The sequence below is a fragment of the Gopherus flavomarginatus genome, chromosome 11 (genome assembly GCF_025201925.1).
Source record: "Gopherus flavomarginatus isolate rGopFla2 chromosome 11, rGopFla2.mat.asm, whole genome shotgun sequence".
NCBI lineage: Eukaryota > Metazoa > Chordata > Testudines > Testudinidae > Gopherus > Gopherus flavomarginatus.
The window spans coordinates 21,741,484-21,759,399 of NC_066627.1; the positions used below are offsets into that span (position 1 = coordinate 21,741,484).

At 58.1% G+C, this 17,916-nt stretch overlaps 1 protein-coding gene across 2 annotated transcripts; it reads right to left on the bottom strand.

Annotated features, from left to right (window-relative positions):
* Window positions 1-4,863: 4,863 nt before the first annotated feature.
* Window positions 4,864-17,627, bottom strand: SLA2 (Src like adaptor 2). Of its 2 annotated transcripts, none has more exons than XM_050918648.1 (8): window positions 17,052-17,627; window positions 15,294-15,425; window positions 12,410-12,509; window positions 11,618-11,704; window positions 9,501-9,604; window positions 7,332-7,481; window positions 6,338-6,470; window positions 4,864-5,921 (listed from the first exon to the last, which is right to left on the bottom strand). In XM_050918648.1, exons 2-8 carry the CDS (start codon window positions 15,379-15,381, stop codon window positions 5,774-5,776), a joined length of 810 nt encoding a protein of 269 aa, XP_050774605.1. In that variant the 5' UTR covers window positions 15,382-15,425; window positions 17,052-17,627; the 3' UTR covers window positions 4,864-5,773. The 2 variants fall into 2 exon arrangements, with proteins under 2 accessions (XP_050774605.1, XP_050774604.1); XM_050918647.1 differs by having other exon boundaries at window positions 15,294-15,444.
* Window positions 17,628-17,916: the final 289 nt, after the last annotated feature.

Below are 17,916 nucleotides of genomic sequence, written 5' to 3' on the forward strand. Positions count from 1 at the left end.
TCCCCCGCACATGTATTAATACATACTGTGGGTTAATTAATGAGTAAAAAAGTGATTTTATTAAATACAGAAAATAGGATTTAAGTGGTTCCAAGTAGTAACAGACAGAACAAAGTGAATTACCAAGCAAAATAAAATAGGATATGCAAGTGTACGTCTAATATGGTAAGAAAACTGAATACAGATAAAAACCTCACCCTCAGAGGAATTCCAGTGAGCTCCCTTTTACAGACTAGTCTGGGTCCAGCAATCACTCACAGCCCTCAGGTATCCTTGGGGGAGGAGAGGCTCTCTCTTGAGCTAACTGAAGACCAAATGGAGGGGACGCCCAGGGGTTTAAATAGACTTTCTTTTGTGAGTGGAGACCCCTTCCTCTCTCCTATGCAAAGTCCAGCTCCAAGATGGAGTTTTGGAGTCACAGGGGCAAGTCACATGTCCATGCATGACTCAGTTTTTACAGGCAGCAGCCATTGTTTACATGCTACTGTGAATGTCTTCAGGTAGACTTCTTGTGTGGATGGAAGCCTTCCAAGATTCATTGTCCTTTAAGTGTTTCTTGACTGGGCACTTAATTTGCACATTCCTTTCTTAAGAAGCTGACCAAATGCTTTACTAAGGCTACTTAGAAATCAAGCATGTACACAGTCAATATTCATAAATTTGAATACAACAATGATGCATGTAAATAGGATGCATAGATTCAGTAGATCATAACCTTTACAGAGCGATGTTACATGGCATATGTAGCATAAAACATATTCCAGTTCTGTCATATATATACATTCAGAAGCATATTGCCATAAAGCCTTATAGGGTACACGGTCACACCCCTTTCAAAATATTTCAGGCCATGATGACCCCTTCTCCCTGCCCCCCAGGTGATGACCACTCCCATCCCCCACCATGGCACCCTGGCCTGTGTGCTGCTGCTGGGGCAGTGCTGTCTTTAGAGCTGGGTGGCCGGTCAGCAGCTGCTGCTCTCCATGCATGACTGACAGCTGGAGCACTGCTAGGCACAGGTTGACAGCTCGTGACCACCACCCCATGTAATAATCTTATGACCCCCCCTAGTTTCAGAACCCCTGGTCTAGACCATCCCTGATGGGGTTTGTCAAAACTGTTTTTAAAAATCCCCAACAATGAAGATGCCACAACCTCCCTATAGTCCAGTGCTTAACCACCCTGACAGGAGGTTTTGCCTAATGTCCAACCTAAACATCCCTTGCTGCAATTTAAGCACATTGTGTCTTGTCCTGTCCTCAGCGGTAAGAAAAACCATTTTTCTCCCTCCTCTTTGTAACAACCTTTTACATACTTGAAAACTGTTATCATGCCCCCCTCTCAGTCGTCTCTTCTCCAGACTAAACAAACCCAATTTTTTTTTCAATCTTCACTCATATGTCATGTTTTCTAGACCTTTAATCATTTTTGTTGCTCTTTTCTGGGATCTTCTCTAATTTGTTGCCATCTTTCCTGAAATGTGGCACCCAAAGCTGGCTACAATGCACTAGATGAGGCCTAATCAGCATGGTATAAAGCAGAAGAATTACTTCTCATGTCTTGCTTACAACACTCCTGCTAGTACAGCCCAGAATGATGTTTGCTTTTTTTTGCAACAGTGTTACACAGTTCACCCATATTTAGCTTGTGATCCACTATAACCACCAATCCCTTGCCCCTGTATTTAGCCTGTCTGAAGTGCTGAGTGCTCCTGCTGCTGGGGAATGGAATCCTGCATGGGGGGACGGGGCCGGCGGTGGGTTAGGGAGCTGGACAGGAGCAGCTTCTCTCAATAAGTGGTGGTGCTTATATAGCCAGGCCCTAGTCAGCATGACTTGCAGCTGTAAGTCATGGTATCTAAGGCAGCCCAATGACCCCTGAGGGAGAGTTCCCAAGTCTAGGGGGCAGGTCTCTGGCAGTGAGAGTTGGACACCTAGCTGCCCTTTAACAATTTCTCCCACCGTATAGCAACTTTGACCAGAGCATAACTGGAACGCAGGCCCGCCTTAAAAGGCCAGCAGACTGCTACTGTCTGCGTGGGCGGGAGGGGGCAGGAGAGGTGCTGGGGACTTTGCTAAAAGGTGCTGATTTTTGTGCTAAAAAGTTCTGTTCTACACTGTGTTCCTGTTGACTGATAAGCCACCTGTTTTACACGCTGGCTGAGAGTCACGTCTGACTATGGAGCGGGGGCGCAGGGCCCTCTGGCTTCCCCAGGGGTCCCGTCCAGCTGGACCCACCAGGAGGACTGGTACAGTGGAAACGGATGCTGAATGCTCCAAGGTCAGATCAGAAAGGCCATAGCTGAGGAGGTGCCTTACCCTGGACAGCATGACTGCAGGGAGTCACACCCCTTCCCCCCCCTCCCCCCAAGCCCTGGCTGGCTTCATACAGAGCACTTCCAGAGCATCAGACCTGTGACTCTGTCACAGGGGGTAGCTCTGCATGGGAGTGAGGCGGGGGAAGGAGATAGGGCTGGGGGGGCAGCTCTGCACAGGGAGAGCTCCGTGTGGGGGAGCAGTTCTGTGTAGGTGGGAGGGAGAGGCTCGGGGGGAAGCTGTGTGTGGGAGAGGGGTGCAGGAAAGGGGCTGGGGGGCAGCTTTGCATGGAGAGAGAAGAAGGGCTAAGAGGGAGTGCTGGGTGGGGGGCAGCTCTGTGTGGGTAGGAGGGGGTCAGAAGAGATGCTAAGGGGAGCTTGGTGTGGGAGGGAGCGGTGCAGGAAAGGGGCTGGGGGGGGCAGCTCTGCATGGGGAGCGGAGAAGGGCTTAGGGGGACTGCCGTGTGGGGGGTGGGGGCAGCTCTGTACAGGTGGGAGGGAGGTGCTGTGTATGGGGAGGGGAATGTCAATTCTGTGCAGGAGAGAGAGAGGAAGGTAGCAGGAGAGTAGCTGTGGGGGGGAAGCACTGCATGGGAGGGAGGGAGCAGGCAAGGGGCTGGGGGGCGGGGTGGTTCCCGCACAAGGGCAATATGCTCAGTGCTCTCCTGCTTCTGGCCTTGCTGGGGAGGGAGAGCATCAGAGGATAGAGGTAGGGCAGGGCCAGTATTCCTGCCTTGGGGGCGGGGAGGGCACCCCGACTGGCCCAGGTGCTGTGGGGCCATACTGTAATCCCCCCTGCATTTAAGGCACCCAGGCAGCAACATGCCCTCTGATTGGCCTGAATTTCACCTAAGGTTGCCAACTTTCTAATTGCTCAAACCCAAACACCCTTGTCCCACCCTTTCTCTGAGGCCCTGCCCCCCCACTCCATCCCCAGTCCTGCCTCCCCCCCACCCTCACTCACTTTCACCAGGCTGGGGCAGGGGTTTGGGGTGAGTGGGTCAAGGGGGTCAGAGTGGCAGAGAGCTCCAGGCTGTGCCTGGGGGTTGGGGTGCAGGTTGGGGTGCTGTGTGTGAGCTCTGGGAGGGTGTTTGGATGCAGGAGGGGCCCCAGGCCTGGGGCAGGGGATTGGGGTTAGGAGCGGGCAGGACTGGCACTAGGATTTTGAACGCCCTAGGCAGACGGCAATTTCAACACCCCGCGCGCTGGTCCCGCGGCTCTGCTGGAGCTGCCGCAGTGGTGTCTGCGGGAGGTCCACCGGAGCAGCCAACTGCCCGCAGGCACGACTGCGGCAGCTCCATGGGAGCTGCCTGGCGCCACCTCCGGACACCCTGGGCTGCCGGCTGCCGTGGCGGCGCCCTGACCCAGGGGACACCCTGGACTACTGGGGCGGCGCCCTGACCCAGGGTGCCGGCTGCCGCGGAGGCGCACTGAGCCCGGGGTTTCCCTGGGCCAGAGGACCCCTGCCCCTGGGCTGCCGGCTGCCGCAGCGGCGCCCTGACCCTGGGGAACCCCTGGGCTGCCGGCTGCTGCCGGCAGCTCAGACTCCCTCTCTGTCCCAGCAGCAGCGGCTGCTCAACCATTTAAAAAAAAATTGGGGGGCACTTTTTGGCACCCTCAAATCTCGGCGCCCTAGGCAACCGCCTAGTCTGCCTAAATGGTTGCACTGGCCCTGGGAAAGGGTGAGGAATGCAGGCTCAGACCAGGTGGTGCTTTGGGCAGCTCCCAGATGCAGCCGGCCTGTCCAACCATGCATGGAGACGCACACCCCCGGCCACCCCTGCGGCTAGGAGCCAGACGTACCAGCCACTTCTGGGATCTGTGTGGAGCCAGGGCAGGCAGGGAGCCTGCCTTAGCCCCGCTGTGCTGCTGACCGTACTTTTAGCAGCCTATTAGAATCTCCCAGATTGGTGTCAGTAGCCACCAGGAGAGTGATTCTGATGCTTGGAGACTCCCAGCCAAGCCGGGAGGGTTGGTAGCCCTAATTGCACCCAAGGGCATGACACTGTGAGCCGGCTCAGCATCCAGCCCGAAGAGAGCTCCGTAAGCCCCAGTATGGGGGAAGCAGCACTGGCTGAGGTAGGAGCAAAAAGCTGGAGGCATACCTTTTTTAAGGGAGCACCCATGACGTGCCTAATACTGTTTTCTCAATTCTTGATGCTAAATTTGTTAGTCTCAGAACTCTGTTGGATTTTCTTTTGTCCCAGCCTGGCAGGAAAAGCCCAGGAGCCTGAGAGGGGTCTAGGGAAGCTGTGAAGGCGAGACCAACTCCCCGACAGCCATCCAGCAAAGGCCTTGGACTCACCCTCTCCCTTGCTGGGAGTCGGGAGCGAGTGCTTTGCACAACCCCTAGAGCACCTGGCCCAAACCTCAGCCACTTTAATAGGCCAAATTTTTACATGCCGATTTTGCATGAAATCTGGAAACGCAGCCTCTGCACAGCATATTGGATACATTACATGAGCTAAACTGCATGAAAGTCCTGTCCTGGGGCCATGACCTGTTGGGTAGAGGGGTGTGCTGGTGCCATTGCCACAGGACACAGCTCAGTTATTCAATATTTGCATTTTATTTCAGTTGACAGCTACAGCCCAGTAGCTGGAAGCCATTTCCTGGCCTCAGGCTCATGGCCCCTTTATGAACCACTTTGGCCGGGCCAGTGTCTTACCAGGTTGCATGGCCTGGCTTTAGGCAAGTTTGTCTTTGCAGCATGTGTGGAGAGGCACTCAGCTTTCTCTGCTGCAGGCCCATGATGACAGGCTGATGTCAAACACGGGAGCCTGCAGTTGGCGATGGCCCCAGCTCTCAGGCTGGTGCTGGTGCTCGGAGGGGCCTGGAGCTGGCAGCGCTATGTCTGGAGCACGCAGGTCTGGACTGAGGGGCGCAGGCTGATTCTGCCTCGTCTCTGTCTGTTGTATTCAGTGTTACGCAAGGCCAGTCAGTCAGAGTGTCACATGCACTGGCATCGAACTCTCTTACACACAGCACATAACAGGGCCTCTGTACATTATAATTCACCCCAAACTCCTCTTTCCAGCAAGTCCTTTCCTTCTGGCCACTGGGCCCAGTAAGGTGTCCTCAGAGACTGCTTGTGTGCTGGGATTCCCAGGCAGCAGCTTACTCAGCCAAAGCTGCCAGCACTGGAGGTGAGAGTGACTCTGAGCAGCAGACGCTGGGTTCCTTGTGGTGAGCAGTGGATCCAGACCTAGATGGGCCCGAGTCAGGTCCAAAGCACTCGGAGCACCCCACCCAACCAGCTGGGTTCAAACATGAGACAAGGCCAGCTGTGGGAGGACAGCTCAGAGCAGCACTGCTGCAATAAATTACTTGGCATCAGGCCAATAATTTATATGGTGCTTGTGGTGGGTGGAGGGTAAAAGTTCAGGGGCTGGGGAAGCAGCTTGCTTGGCTGAGACTGCAGCCCCGCCGTCTCTGGCGCCATGTGCTGGCCTGGCACCCTCAGGCGCTCTTCCACAGACGGCCCTTCTCGCCCTTCTCCGGGGGCAGCTCTTCCGTCAGAAAGAGGTAGGAGCTGATGGCTTCTCGCAGGCCCAGGCTGACAGGGGACTCCCCTTCTTGGGCTGGAGCCTCTGAAAACAGGGCCGAGCTACAGACAGAAGAGAGGGATGCTTAGCACAGTCACGCTATTCACTAGCAGCCTGGCACCCGCCGGACCTGGCCCTGCCCCCCACTCTAGCCAGTGTCAGCATTACTGGCACCAAAGCTAAGCACCAGCCTAGAGGCAGACAGGCCCCAGCCTGAGCTGCTGCATCCCTTTGTGTCTGGTGAGTCCTTGGAGGCCCCCTGCCTGCTCAGCACCCAGACCTTGGGAGCCGGGCACCCTAGAACCTGCACCCAGATGGGCAAGGAGTGGGCAGGGGGCATTGCAGGTCTCCCCACAGCAGGGCTCCCCCCCGCAGTGCACAAGGAGGGCTCCACTCCTGCCATCCCAAAGAGCAGTGGAGCCGCTCCAGCCCCTGCATGAGTGAGGGGCAGCACCCTCCGCTACCAGCAGCTTCCTACCTGTCAAGCTCCTGCCAGTTGAGAGACGATTTGTTGACAACCACAGGCAGAGCCAGGTTCTGGGCTGGGACTTGAACTGCTCCTTGGATGAAGCATGGCTCCTTGAGGAGGCAGCACAACCCGTCCCCGATTTCTGAGGCAGAGAAGCAGGGAGCATCAGCAATGGTGTCCCGTTCACCCGCCCCCCGGAACATGCACACCCTGCGTGCAGCACAGACACGTGCACCGGTGCGTGGCCACGCAGGCTGGCTCCTCTGCTGGGGTGTCAGCTGCAGTAACAGGCGCCCTACTCACACCAAGGGGCAGCTGGAACTGAGCAGAGCAGGCCGGTGAGCACTGCCGCTCAGGATCACGTAGTGCAGGCTGCTCATTGCTGGGGGGCTGGAGCACTCTGCTGAGAGATGCTGGGCAGCTAGACCACACCCAGCATCCACAGGCCTGCTTTGCAGACACATCTCTGCAGCCGTGACCCCTGCAAGTCACGTGCACAGTGGGATGGGCTTGGGGTGAGCAGGGAAGAGCATGCAGCCCACCCCCCACCCCAAGTACATGGGGGCAGCGTAGTCAGATGTGGCCAAGCCTGGCTCTGGGCCGCACGCTCCTCACTGGAGCATGGGTAGTAGGGCCCAAGGAGTGGCCCTGTCACGAGGTAGGCATAGCACGGAGGGGTGATACTAACCCGGGACTCTTACGCCTGCTCCAAGCAACACCATCCCTAAAGACAAGGGTCTATTCCTGGATTCATGGCACCTGTGCCCCCCACCCCAGAAAATGGGGCTAAGAGCTCAGGCTGGGGAGGAATGGGGGCAGGGGGGCTGGGGCTGCTTGCCCAGTCCCTGCGCTCTGGCTGTCCCAGGGTGAGCTTGGCACCCAGAGCTCTTTGGTGAGTCTCCTTTTCTCCCCCCTCGCTGCTCCTCCCCTGGTCTTTGGGGCTCTGCAGGCCCCGGGCTGCGCACATTGATCACCCACTTCCCACTGGGGCAGGGGCAGTTACCGGAGTAATAGTCCACCAGCTCCTGCAGGCTGGGGAAGGTGAGGCGTGGGGCGATGTAAAGCCAGCCGTTCTCCAGGCGGTTGATGCGATAGTGTTTGACGGAGTCCCAGGAGGAGAGGTTGGTGCGCCTGACTGACAAGGAGTAGCAGCCTGCAAGGGGAGAGATCACGATGCAAAGCCTGGCTCCAGCACACTGCCATGGCCGGGGGCACAGCGCTGAGTTGGGGCAGGGGGCTCCTGCCACACCAGCATGTTGGCTTCATTGCAACTGCACTGGGCCCAAGCCCTTGGCAAAGGCCCCGGGGTGTTAGGAGCATTGCAGACTATGGGCGGAGCTGAACACTGCACGCTGATTGGCGAAGGGAACAGCCCTATTGGGCACATCGGCCAATTGACAACAGCAAAATGAGATTTTCACAAGCTAGGGTCTGACTGGCCAATGTTCTGTGCCACAAGCCAAGCTGATCAGCTGCTGGACAGCCATGGGGCTGCTGGCCAGGATAGGCTTTGCCGCCCTTATGCCAGCCGACCCTCCTGCCCCCACATCAGACAAGGTGAGACACCCTCTTGTCTTTGGAAACCCACTCCAGAGAGCCAGCCGGCTGCCTGGCTGCAGGCAGCACCCTGGGCTGTGTGCTTATCCCCATCGAGCAGTGCGGGAGGGAGCCCCACCTGTGGGAAGCTCACTGACGCACACTAGCCAGCCCGCTGGCGGGGTCACTCCCCTGTCCCGGCACGCACAGCACGGTTTTCAGTTCCTACGCTGGTAACTGAATGCTGCAGGAAGCTTTCTGCCTGGGGGCAGTGGAGTGGGGGGGAGGGAAGTGTGACACAAACGCAGTGTACTCAGGAAACCGCTGGGCTCAGCAGCCAGCTAAAGCTGCAGGTGCAAGTGATCGGAGATAAGGCCACTGTTCTACACATCGCCGTTATGTGCACCGCAGATGAGGCAGGAGGCCTCAGTCAATAACACATCAAACTCAGCCCTTGAAACTGTTGATCGTCTGGCCCCTGAGCCAGCAGGTGCCTGCTTCCTACCGTAAGTGGCCCTGGGGAAGGCAATGGGAATCCTGAGCACAACACACAGCAGCTGGTGTGTGCGGGGGCAGGCTCCCACTTTTAAAGAACTTGTGCTTCCCTTGGGGATGGCGCATGCTGTGGCCATGCTGGGCCAGCTGGGGCCGAACAGCCCGGGCCTGACTCAGCTCTGACCTGCTGGGCTGTCACTCCTCAGCAGCAGCCAGCCTCTGCCTTGGATCGCTAATGATTGATTTAGCAGGGCTTTTAGGGAAAGGTACAGGTCCGGTTCTGGACCCCAGCCCTGCTCCACTAACACCAAGGAGGAACTAACACTTCTAAGAGAGCCCAGGATTTTCAGCAAAATCTTTGCTTGTGCCCTGGGGCCACTCTAAGTTATGCTGGGACCATTTCAGCTCCAGCCTGCAGCAGTAGCGCAGAACTGGAAAGGTGCCAATATCACACCTGAGATCAGGGCTCTGACCTCAGTGGAAACAGGTGTGCTGCTGCTGCTTCGCCTAGCCTGGCAAACAGCCGCTGCAGTGGGTGAACTTCCCCTCACACCAGCCCTCCCTTTCGCGCACAGCCCAAGCAACAAGCAGCGAAGGCCCACCCCTGGGCTCTGTGCTCCCCCAGGGTGTGTAGGGGCCAGTTTGGTGGCTGTTTCAACGAGCAGCCTTTTAGCAGCAATTCCAGCAGCAGCTGCAGCTCTCATGCGCTTTGCACCCGAGAGCCCTTTGTCCCATCTCTGTCATTCCCCACGAGCCACCCTCCGGGGAGAGGCCAGACTGGGCTGGGGGTGCACAGAAATTCCCTGCTCAGGTGCCAGGCTGTGCCCAACAACAGGTGCCAGCTCAGGCTAGACTCTGTCCTCAGCCACACTGATGGCAGCAGCCCAGAAATCTCGGTGACCCTGGAGCCCTTCCCCTATCAGGGACTGTCTGGGCATGGCAGGAGGTGCTGTGGGGTGAGCTCTGGGGCTGGGACACTGCCCACATGTGGGGCTGGTAGCCTCGGGTTGGATAGTGCCCAGACATCTCGCTGCAGGACTCCTGCTCACTAAGAGGAAGCAGCCCCATGGTTCCTGCCCCTCGGCTCCAGCCCGGCTGGCAGGTAGTGGGTGCTTGGCAGCGGCTCTGTGGAGTCTTTTACCTTGCCTGGTCTGGCTCTCTCGGATCAGGAAGGAACCGCTGTGGTTGCACGGCAGAAGCAGCAGCTCCTCGGCTTTCTCCCGGCTAACGCCCTCATACAGCCACCTGGCAGCAATGACAGGACACTGAGCACCAGAGAGTGGCAGAAGGCAGCCCCACTCCTGGGCCATCCCAGCGCCCTGCCCCCCAGAACAGGCAGGGCTCAGCCCTCCCCCACTATGGGGACAGCCCTGCCTTAGCAGGGGACAGACTGGGTGGTCCCATTCCTGGCTCCTACCCAAGCCCAGGCCGTTCGTTACATTTGGCCCAGGCTTCCTCTGGAACGGCTGCGCTGGCTAACAGCACACAGCAATACAGTGTGGGCGTGGAGACCGGCAGTGAAAAGCAATGGGAATGTAGGAAGGCAGACAGGCCAGGCAGCACTGTTACACCTTCCCCACACACAGGAACCCCAAGGTGCCTTCCACGCCCACAAGTGGTCAGGACTCAATGGCACAACAGGAATAACATGGTGTCCAGGAAGCTGACTACGGTGTTCAGCCAAGAACCCAACCCGTCAGGCTGCATCTTCCTGGAACACTGCCCCCAGCCCCCTGTCAGCACCACACTGAAGGCAGCACAGAGCCCCCGGCACCACGCTGAGGCTTCAGCAACACCAGCACCACATCTTGCAGCACCCAGGGCTGCACGCTGATCACTGGCCACAGCCGGCCCATACGAAGTGGCAGCAGAAGCTCTGCAGCTGCAGGACACAAGCCCAATACTTGGTTTCTCAGTCTCCCACTCAGCCTGCCTTCCAGAGCAGTGTTTGCCCTGGGGGCAGATCCAGGGGAGAGGAGCAGGACCATGGGAACCATTCAGGAGGTAGGAAGGCGGGGCTGGGGGGTCTGCTCAGCTGGCTTTTACTGGCTGTGAACTAACTGCACAATTCTCCAGGGCATTTAGTGTCCATGCTCCCGATGGGTCATTCTGTGGGTCCGGAGCCACTGCCGAATGGGAGCTCTAGTGACGCTGGACGTTCTAGGCCATGACCCAGGTCTGTGAAGCACCTACATGTTTTGGGCACTACAAAAAAGTAATTATTATAGCGGCCATGCCAAATTCCTCAGTCAGCTGGCATTGTTCCACTTCCCGAATGCCCCTAACCTACCCCAGCATGCCTGGCAACGTGGCTATTCCAGGGTGAAAGCCCAGCACCATGTAGCCAATTGACACATCTGGGCCAATTTGAAATTCACTCCAAGGAATAGCTGAGGGTCTCCCACGTGCTGGCCTGTCAGTGTCACTCTGTGTGGCCAGCGTCTAGCACGGTGGGGCCTGGGCTGTGACTGGGGCTGCCACGGTACAATCCCAAAGCGTATTCTGGAGAATTGCTGCAAAGTGGTTGGTTTCGCATCTAGTGAGGCCTGAGTTCTGCATTTCAGCCCCAGCACTGGGAAGAGCAGGAGACAATAGCTGGGGGAAGGGGAGAGGAAGCTGTGGCTCAGCGGGTGTCGCTCAGGGGGTCTCAGCTGCATGTGAGCTCCCTGCCATCTGGGTAGCAGAGTGCACCACATGCTCAGCTCTAGGGCTGTCTGCGCTTCACCTAGAGCCCGACCCCCTGACCAGAGAGGCCATACAGATTTGTCCTCTGACAGCAGCTGGGTCCCCTCCATGCGCCAGCCTCAGTCCTGGGATAGGCCCCATCTCAGCCCCCCATGCCCTGAGACCATGTGGACAGCGCCAGCAGAGACGGGAGAGGTGGCCTGGAGCATGGAGACTGCTGCCCCTCCTCTCTAGCTGTGCGTCCGTGAGGCATTTGGGTGGGGCTCTGGGCCCCTGGCACTGCCAGAGTGCACTGACCCCGTGGGCACCTATGGCCTGCGGAGCCCCAGGTGCTGTTCCAGCCCCGCTGCCTGTCTGGCACAGCCACGCGCGGTGACTCACCCAGCCTGCAAACAGCCACCAGTAACACTACTCTCCTGTGCATTCCCACCACATTTGCTTGCATGGGAGTGTTTGCAGGGGCCGTGCCTTCCTGTGTCTGTGCAGCACCTGGTGCCAGGGACCCTGACCCCGCACTGCCATGATACAGCACTAAACAGCAGCACTGATAACGCCAGGCCCGCAGGCTCCTACCTATGCCACACCTTCGCCACATGGCTGCTGGGGACCGAACACTCCTTGCCGGTGACTAGTGACACCACGTTCCACCATTCCCCATCCCTGGAAGAGAGAAGAGTTTCCAGGAACGCCACAGCCACATGCCTCTAAACAAGGCCCATGGCTGTGCTGTGTTGGTAGTCCAGCAGCTTCTTGCCTGGCTTGGTCCCCCTGCCCCCAGTATGTATAGCCAGCCATCTCGGCCCACTGAGCTCACCAAGGGCCTCTTTGTTGCTGCGTCTGAGTTTCTGGGGGCTCCTGAAATCAAAGCAGTGGGGCTCGATGCCATGGGAGCTTGAAACGTGCTTGCAGGGCATGGTCCCCACACAGCCCAACACCGTTCCCGTGGGGGACAAGGCTTGCCAGGAGCCAGGAATGGGTCAGCAGAAGCTGCTCCCCTGTGATGTCTCCACGTTCTGGCTCCTGGCGCCCGGCAGAGGCCTGTGCGAGCCCCAGGCCGGAGGCAGGCTCCAGCATATGTCCCAGCAGGCAGGATTGCAGGGCATGTGAAATATATGACTAGAGCGTCTCCTAGAGCTCCCCAGGGCCTGGGGAAGCCGCAGGCTGCAGTGCTGGTGGCCGTGGCCGTGTGTTTAGAGGCCATGCGTCTCAGGGAGGGGATGGGGGCAGAGCCCCGGTGCGCCAACCTTGTCCAGCCTGGCACAGTACAGTGAGAGCTTGGGCACAGCCTGGTGAGCACCCTAGTGCTGGGGAGGTCCCAATCTCCTCTCCAGGCCCTGGGGTAGCACTTGGGGTTGAGGGACTTACTCAGATAGGACGTTCAGCTGCTCGCCTGGTCGCAGGATGGTCTCTGCCTGCCCCCCAGCAGGGAAAGAGCACAAGGCAACTGCCACGTAGCTGTTCAGACCTGTCGAGAGACCACAGCACCTCAGAGCACAGCACTGCCCTTTCCTGCCCACGGGGGCAGCGCCCGCGGCCTCGCGAGAGGGGCAGAGCAGTGCCGGGGTGAGTGGGCCCACGGCTCCCAGTGGGTGCCCAGAGAAGGGATATGTGCAGGAACAGACTTTGTGGTATGCCCCTGGCCTGGCAGCGGTACTGACTCTTGTGAGAGATCATATTTTCTTTAGAGCCCCAGCTCCCAGAGCTGTGGGGGTGCAGGAGAATCGGGGCTTTTAGGAAAAAGTCAGTGGCCAGCCCCAAAATCCAGAAAGCATAGCCCTGAAGCTGAAGAGCACACCTCCCCACCCACAAGCCACAGAGTGCGACCCCCCACCCAAGCCGGACAGCACACCCTCAGAAGCCACAGAGCGTGACCCCACAAGCCAGAGAGCACAGCCCCAAAGCTGGAGTGCACCCCCTCCCCCAAGCCAGAGAGCATGGCCCCTCCCACCTCAGAAAGTTACAGCCAAAGACACCCCCCACCCAACTATTAGGATTTTTTTTTTTATTGAAGGATTTTAAGCCAATCTCATGCTTTTTGGGGGCCTGGTGGTGAGATCTGCATGTGAGAGGTCAGCAGCACAGCACTAGCCCCCACTGCAGGAGTCCTGCTTGGATTTATATCCCTCACCCATGCAACTGCAGTGTGTCTGTGGGGGGGGGGTCAGCCCCACACTGGGCCCCTTGCATTTGGCACTGTGGGACTTGCCTAGTTGCAGGGGCTATAGATGACCACTGGAGGGCGCTGGGCAGGGTCAGGGTTTCTAGCAGTGCTGGGGGAAGGGTGGGGTGTCTGCTCTGCACTGTACACAGCTTCCTCAAAGGCCTTGGTTCCAGGCCCAGCCAGCCACAGGTCACTTGGGTTTTGCTCACGCCCACGAGTTCATAGAATCATAGAATATTAGGGTTGGAAGAGTCCTCAGGAGGTCTAGTCCAACCCCCGGCTCAAAGCAGGACCAACCCCAAGTAAATAATCCTAGCCAGGGCTTTGTCAAGCTGGGCTTAAGAACCTTTACGGATGGAGATTCCACCACCTCCCTAGGTAACCCATTCCAGTGCTTCACCACCCTCTTAGTAAAATAGCTTTTCCTAATATCCAAACTAGACCTCTCCCACTGCAAGTTGAGACCATTGCTCCTTGTTCTGTCATCTGCCACCACTGAGAACGGCCTAACTCCATCCTCTTTGGAACCCCCCTTCAGGTAGTTGAAGGCTGCTATCAAATCCCCCCTCACTCTTCTCTTCTGCAGACTAAATAAGCCCAGTTCCACCAGCCTCTCCTCATAAGTCATGTGCCCCAACCCCCTAATAATTTTCTTTGCCCTCTGCTGGATTCTCTCCAATTTGCCCACATCCTTTCTGGGGGGCCCAAAACTGAAGGCAATCATAGGCACCGACTCCGTGGGAGCTTCAGGGCTGGAGCACCCATGGGGAAAAAATAGTGGGTGCTCTGCACCCACCGGCAGCCAAGCTCCCCGCCCCACCTCACCTCCTCCTCTGTCTCCATCTCCTTCCCTGAGTGTGCCACGTCCTAGTTCCTTTGCCTACCTCCCAATGCTTGCAGCCACCAAACAGCTGTAGCAAGCTCTGGGAGGGAGGGGGGAGGAGCGGGAACATGGTATGCTCAGGGGAGGAGGCAGGGCCAGGTGGGAATTTGGAGAAGGAATCGAATAGGGGCAGGGACTTTGGAGAAGGGGTTGTAATGGGGGCTGGGCAGGGGTGGAGTCGGGGTGGGGCCAGGGGCCATTAGAAGTCGGCGCCTATGGACGCAATACTCCAGATGTGGCCTCACCAGTGCTGAATAGAGGCGGAATAGAATTGCCTGTTTGGCGCACAGCCTGGATTGCTGGAGCAGGTTGACTTGGCTGAGGCCAGGCCCCCCAGCCGCTCTCAGACCCCATTAGGAAAGCTAAGAACCAGCCTGTTTTCTTCTGCTCTGCCTGTGGGGCTGGGATGCAGCCACCTGTTGCCAACCCCTGCATCACTGGGGCTGCCTTGCTGCCAGGCTCTGCATGCTCCTGCCTCCCAGCTCTCCTGGGGCACGCCCTGGCTCAGACTGCGGTCCCAGGTCATTGCAGGCCACCGGGGCCTAGTGCAAACAGGCAGAAGCCGTGTCAGATGCAGCCCTCGTTCTGTGCAGGAAGAGGTGCCGGCCTTTCCTGCCAGCCTCATTCCTGAGCTTGTCCTGGGTGCCTCAGAGCTGGGCCAGAGCGGGCAGAGGGACACTGTCAGGCTTCCAGCAAAGGACACCCCGAAGCGCACATCAGCTGGGCAGCAGTGTGGGGAGGGAGAGGAGCCTTGTGCAGACCAGGTGGGGGAAATGAGCAGGTTACTGGTGCTCTGGGGGCCCACAGCTTTGGCATCTTGCCAGATTTTCCCCACGCTAAAGCCAGCTGCTCGGTACCCTGTCCTGCTCCTCCATGCTAGAGAAGCTGTCTGGCCATTGGGCAGCCAGGCCCCTGCCCCCCTCGCTGCTGGAGGACATGGCAGGGTCTCAGGCGGCTTTGAACAGTGATGCTCCGCAGGCTGGAACCTGAGCTGCATGTGTCCTGCTGGCAATGGAAGAGGCTGATTCCTAGGGCTCTGCGCTGAGCCAGCGGGCCTAGCATGATGACAGGGTAGGCATGGGGCAGAAGGGGGCGCTGCAGTGCCCCATGGGATGGATTCAGGATGGGGTTGTTGTGCACAGGCTGGGAACCCTGAGCCCACATCTCACCGGTGCTCAGGGCTGCAAAGGGGCCATGATTCCTACCTGTCTGCACGGGGGCAGTGGCCTGCATGGCAGCAGCTGGGCTGGGCTGAATGACAAGCTGCTTGCTCCTGCTGGGCAAACTTCCCATCCTTCCCGGGCACCTGCGGGGCCTCAGCAGACAGCTCTGAGCTTCTGCAGCAGGGAGAGAAATCTGAAAAACCAAGGGATGGCTAAATGCTTGAACTTGTGGGCTGCTGCCTGCACTGCTCCCTGTCCACCCCTGGTCTTGTGGGATCCCTGCCCTCCCCACAGCAAGGGCCTTCAATGAGGCTTTCAAATGGCTGACTGGTTCTCAGCATAAGGTGGCCCAAGCAGCTGCCCAGGCAAAGCCACATCCTGCTAGGGTGGGCCGTGCCCTGAGCTATGCACAGCCAGGGCTACATGGTGTGAGAGACGGTGGCCTGCCTGGGCTGCTGGTGCTGTCTGCTTGCCCTGGCTGTTCACACACATGCAGGTACAGGCCTGCGCATTCACACCCACCCATACAACCCCCCGCTCATTGGCGCGTTAGCCTCGGCCATGTTTATAAAATTGCCCCATTTGGCTGTTATGTGTTGTGCCCCTCTGAGCACAGGCACTGGGGCCAACGGGGCACGTGGAGCCTTGTTTGGGTGGTTTTCTGTGTTGTTGCTCTCGGTTTAACCTGACCAGCCCCAGCGTGTCGCAGGCTGGGTGGGCTTGGGAACACTCCGAGCCCAGAGGTTCCTGCTGCAACACAAAGGGGAACTGGGGGCTTACGGCAGTAGGGCATTGCCCCAGAGTCACGCCAGAGAAGAGTTTGATGTATCTGGACAGGGCCTCCCCCATTAACCGGGTCAGGGACACCACAGCCCCACTGAGGCAGGCAGGCTGCGAGGTCATGGCAGCCGGCTGGTGGGGAGAGCGATACAGAATGGCCAGGGGCTGCACAACACAGCACTGCATTTGCCCCTCCTAATGAGACCCAAGGGAATGGCTCAGGGCAGTGATGACGGATGCCATGGAGATCTCGTGCCTAAGAGCACCCCAGGGGCCTGCCAGTCTCTGGTCATTGAAGATACCGAAGTAATTCTTACCAGAGAGGGCTGGTGGCCAACTGCCACTGTGGGGGTCTAGGCCCTGTGTAGCTAACTGTCCCCTACTCCCTGCAGCATCAGCTGGCTATGGCAGGCCACATTGTCTTGTTGCCTAAGTACCAGCACATACACACAGACCCTTGGGACATCGGTTTCCTCTGCTGCCGTCCCCCCTCACCTCCAATGCCAAACTGGGGCATGGTGGCATTGCAAGTTTTTAAACAGCTGCTGCACTACACCCCAGAGGTGACTGCATTTCAGTGGTGAGTGAAATGACCCCAATCTCACAGGGAGAGCTGTGAGCCTTAGTTCATCACTGTTTGTAAAGGGCTTTGCGTGCATGGGCTGAATGGGATGAGCATGTTATCACAGCGTCTCATCACACAGTCACGGCTCTCCCCCATTTCCTCTGACTCAGCTCCGGGCCCACAGAAAACGGGTTCAGACAGAGCTACAGCAACTGAACAGGGCACGTGCTGGCTCTGCTGCCCTGAGGAACAGGACTGGAGTGAGGGCTGACCAGTCGGCAGCTGCACCCTTTCCTTCCTCCCTCATTAGGGTATCTGACAGCAGGCAGGAGACAGGTTATTCAAAGCTCTGTCTTCATTATGTGCAGCCCATCCGTTCAAAACAGGCCCCTGGGCCAGAGCTCACCAGCCCCCAGCACCCCGCTTCCCCCAGAGGAAAATCTTGTTCCACTTACTTGACTCTCATCTCAACGAAGACGCTACAGGGCTCCTCAGAGCTCGGCAGATGCTGTGCAGAGTCTGCAGTGTCACCCCTCCTGCTGCGGCAGGCTGCCTAGGGCAGGAGTCACTCCAGTGCTGGACAAAATCCACCTGCACACAGGGAGGCACTAGGACTCCTCTGAGCCCACCACTGCAGGCTCTCCCAGCTGGTGGCTCCCCCTGTGCAGTGCAGAGCCCACCACTGCAGGCTCTCCCAGCTGGTGGCTCCCCCTGTGCAGTGCAGAGCCCACCACTGCAGGCTCTCCCAGCTGGTGGCTCCCCCTGTGCAGTGCAGAGCCCACCACTGCAGGCTCTCCCAGCTGGTGGCTCCCCCTGTGCAGTGCAGAGCCCACCACTGCAGGCTCTCCGAACTGCTAGATTATGCTGTTCAGAACCCCTCGGCAGCAGGTCCCTGTCTCTCTCCTAGGTGCCGCTGTCCTCTGGTACTAGAAACTTCTGTGTAGCTTATTGAGTGTGAGGTGTGTGACAGGAGGGAGCTGGCTGGGGCTGCGGAGCCACGACCCATTCACATTTCCTGTGACGTGCGCAAGTGCTGGAGAGGAGGCTGGAGCACTGGTTTCTGTTTCTGCTCAGAGAGCAGCTGCTTGCAGCATCCTGTTTCCATGGGGGCAGGTGTCACTGTGGATGGGGACAGACCCATATCTGCTGGTACTGGCTGGCAGCCCTGGGGAAGGGTGCAGGGGCAAGACACCCCGTCCTCTGGAGCCAGCCTTGAGAACATGGCAAGCTGGTGAATTCCTCCCTGGGATTGGACTCTGGGTTTTAACACACACACACACACACACACACACACACCTCTGAACCTCCTCCCCATACAGG

Excerpts from the sequence above, each read along its gene's own strand:
- SLA2 (XM_050918648.1), bottom strand. The coding sequence starts at position 15,381 with ATGGGAAGTTTGCCCAGCAGGAGCAAGCAGCTTGTCATTCAGCCCAGC. Across the intron at positions 7,482-9,500 it reads AGAGAGCCAGACCAGGCAAG|GCTGCTACTCCTTGTCAGTC; the intron begins GTAAAAGACTCC and ends CTCCCCTTGCAG. Across the intron at positions 6,471-7,331 it reads GCTGGTGGACTATTACTCCG|AAATCGGGGACGGGTTGTGC; the intron begins GTAACTGCCCCT and ends TCTCTGCCTCAG.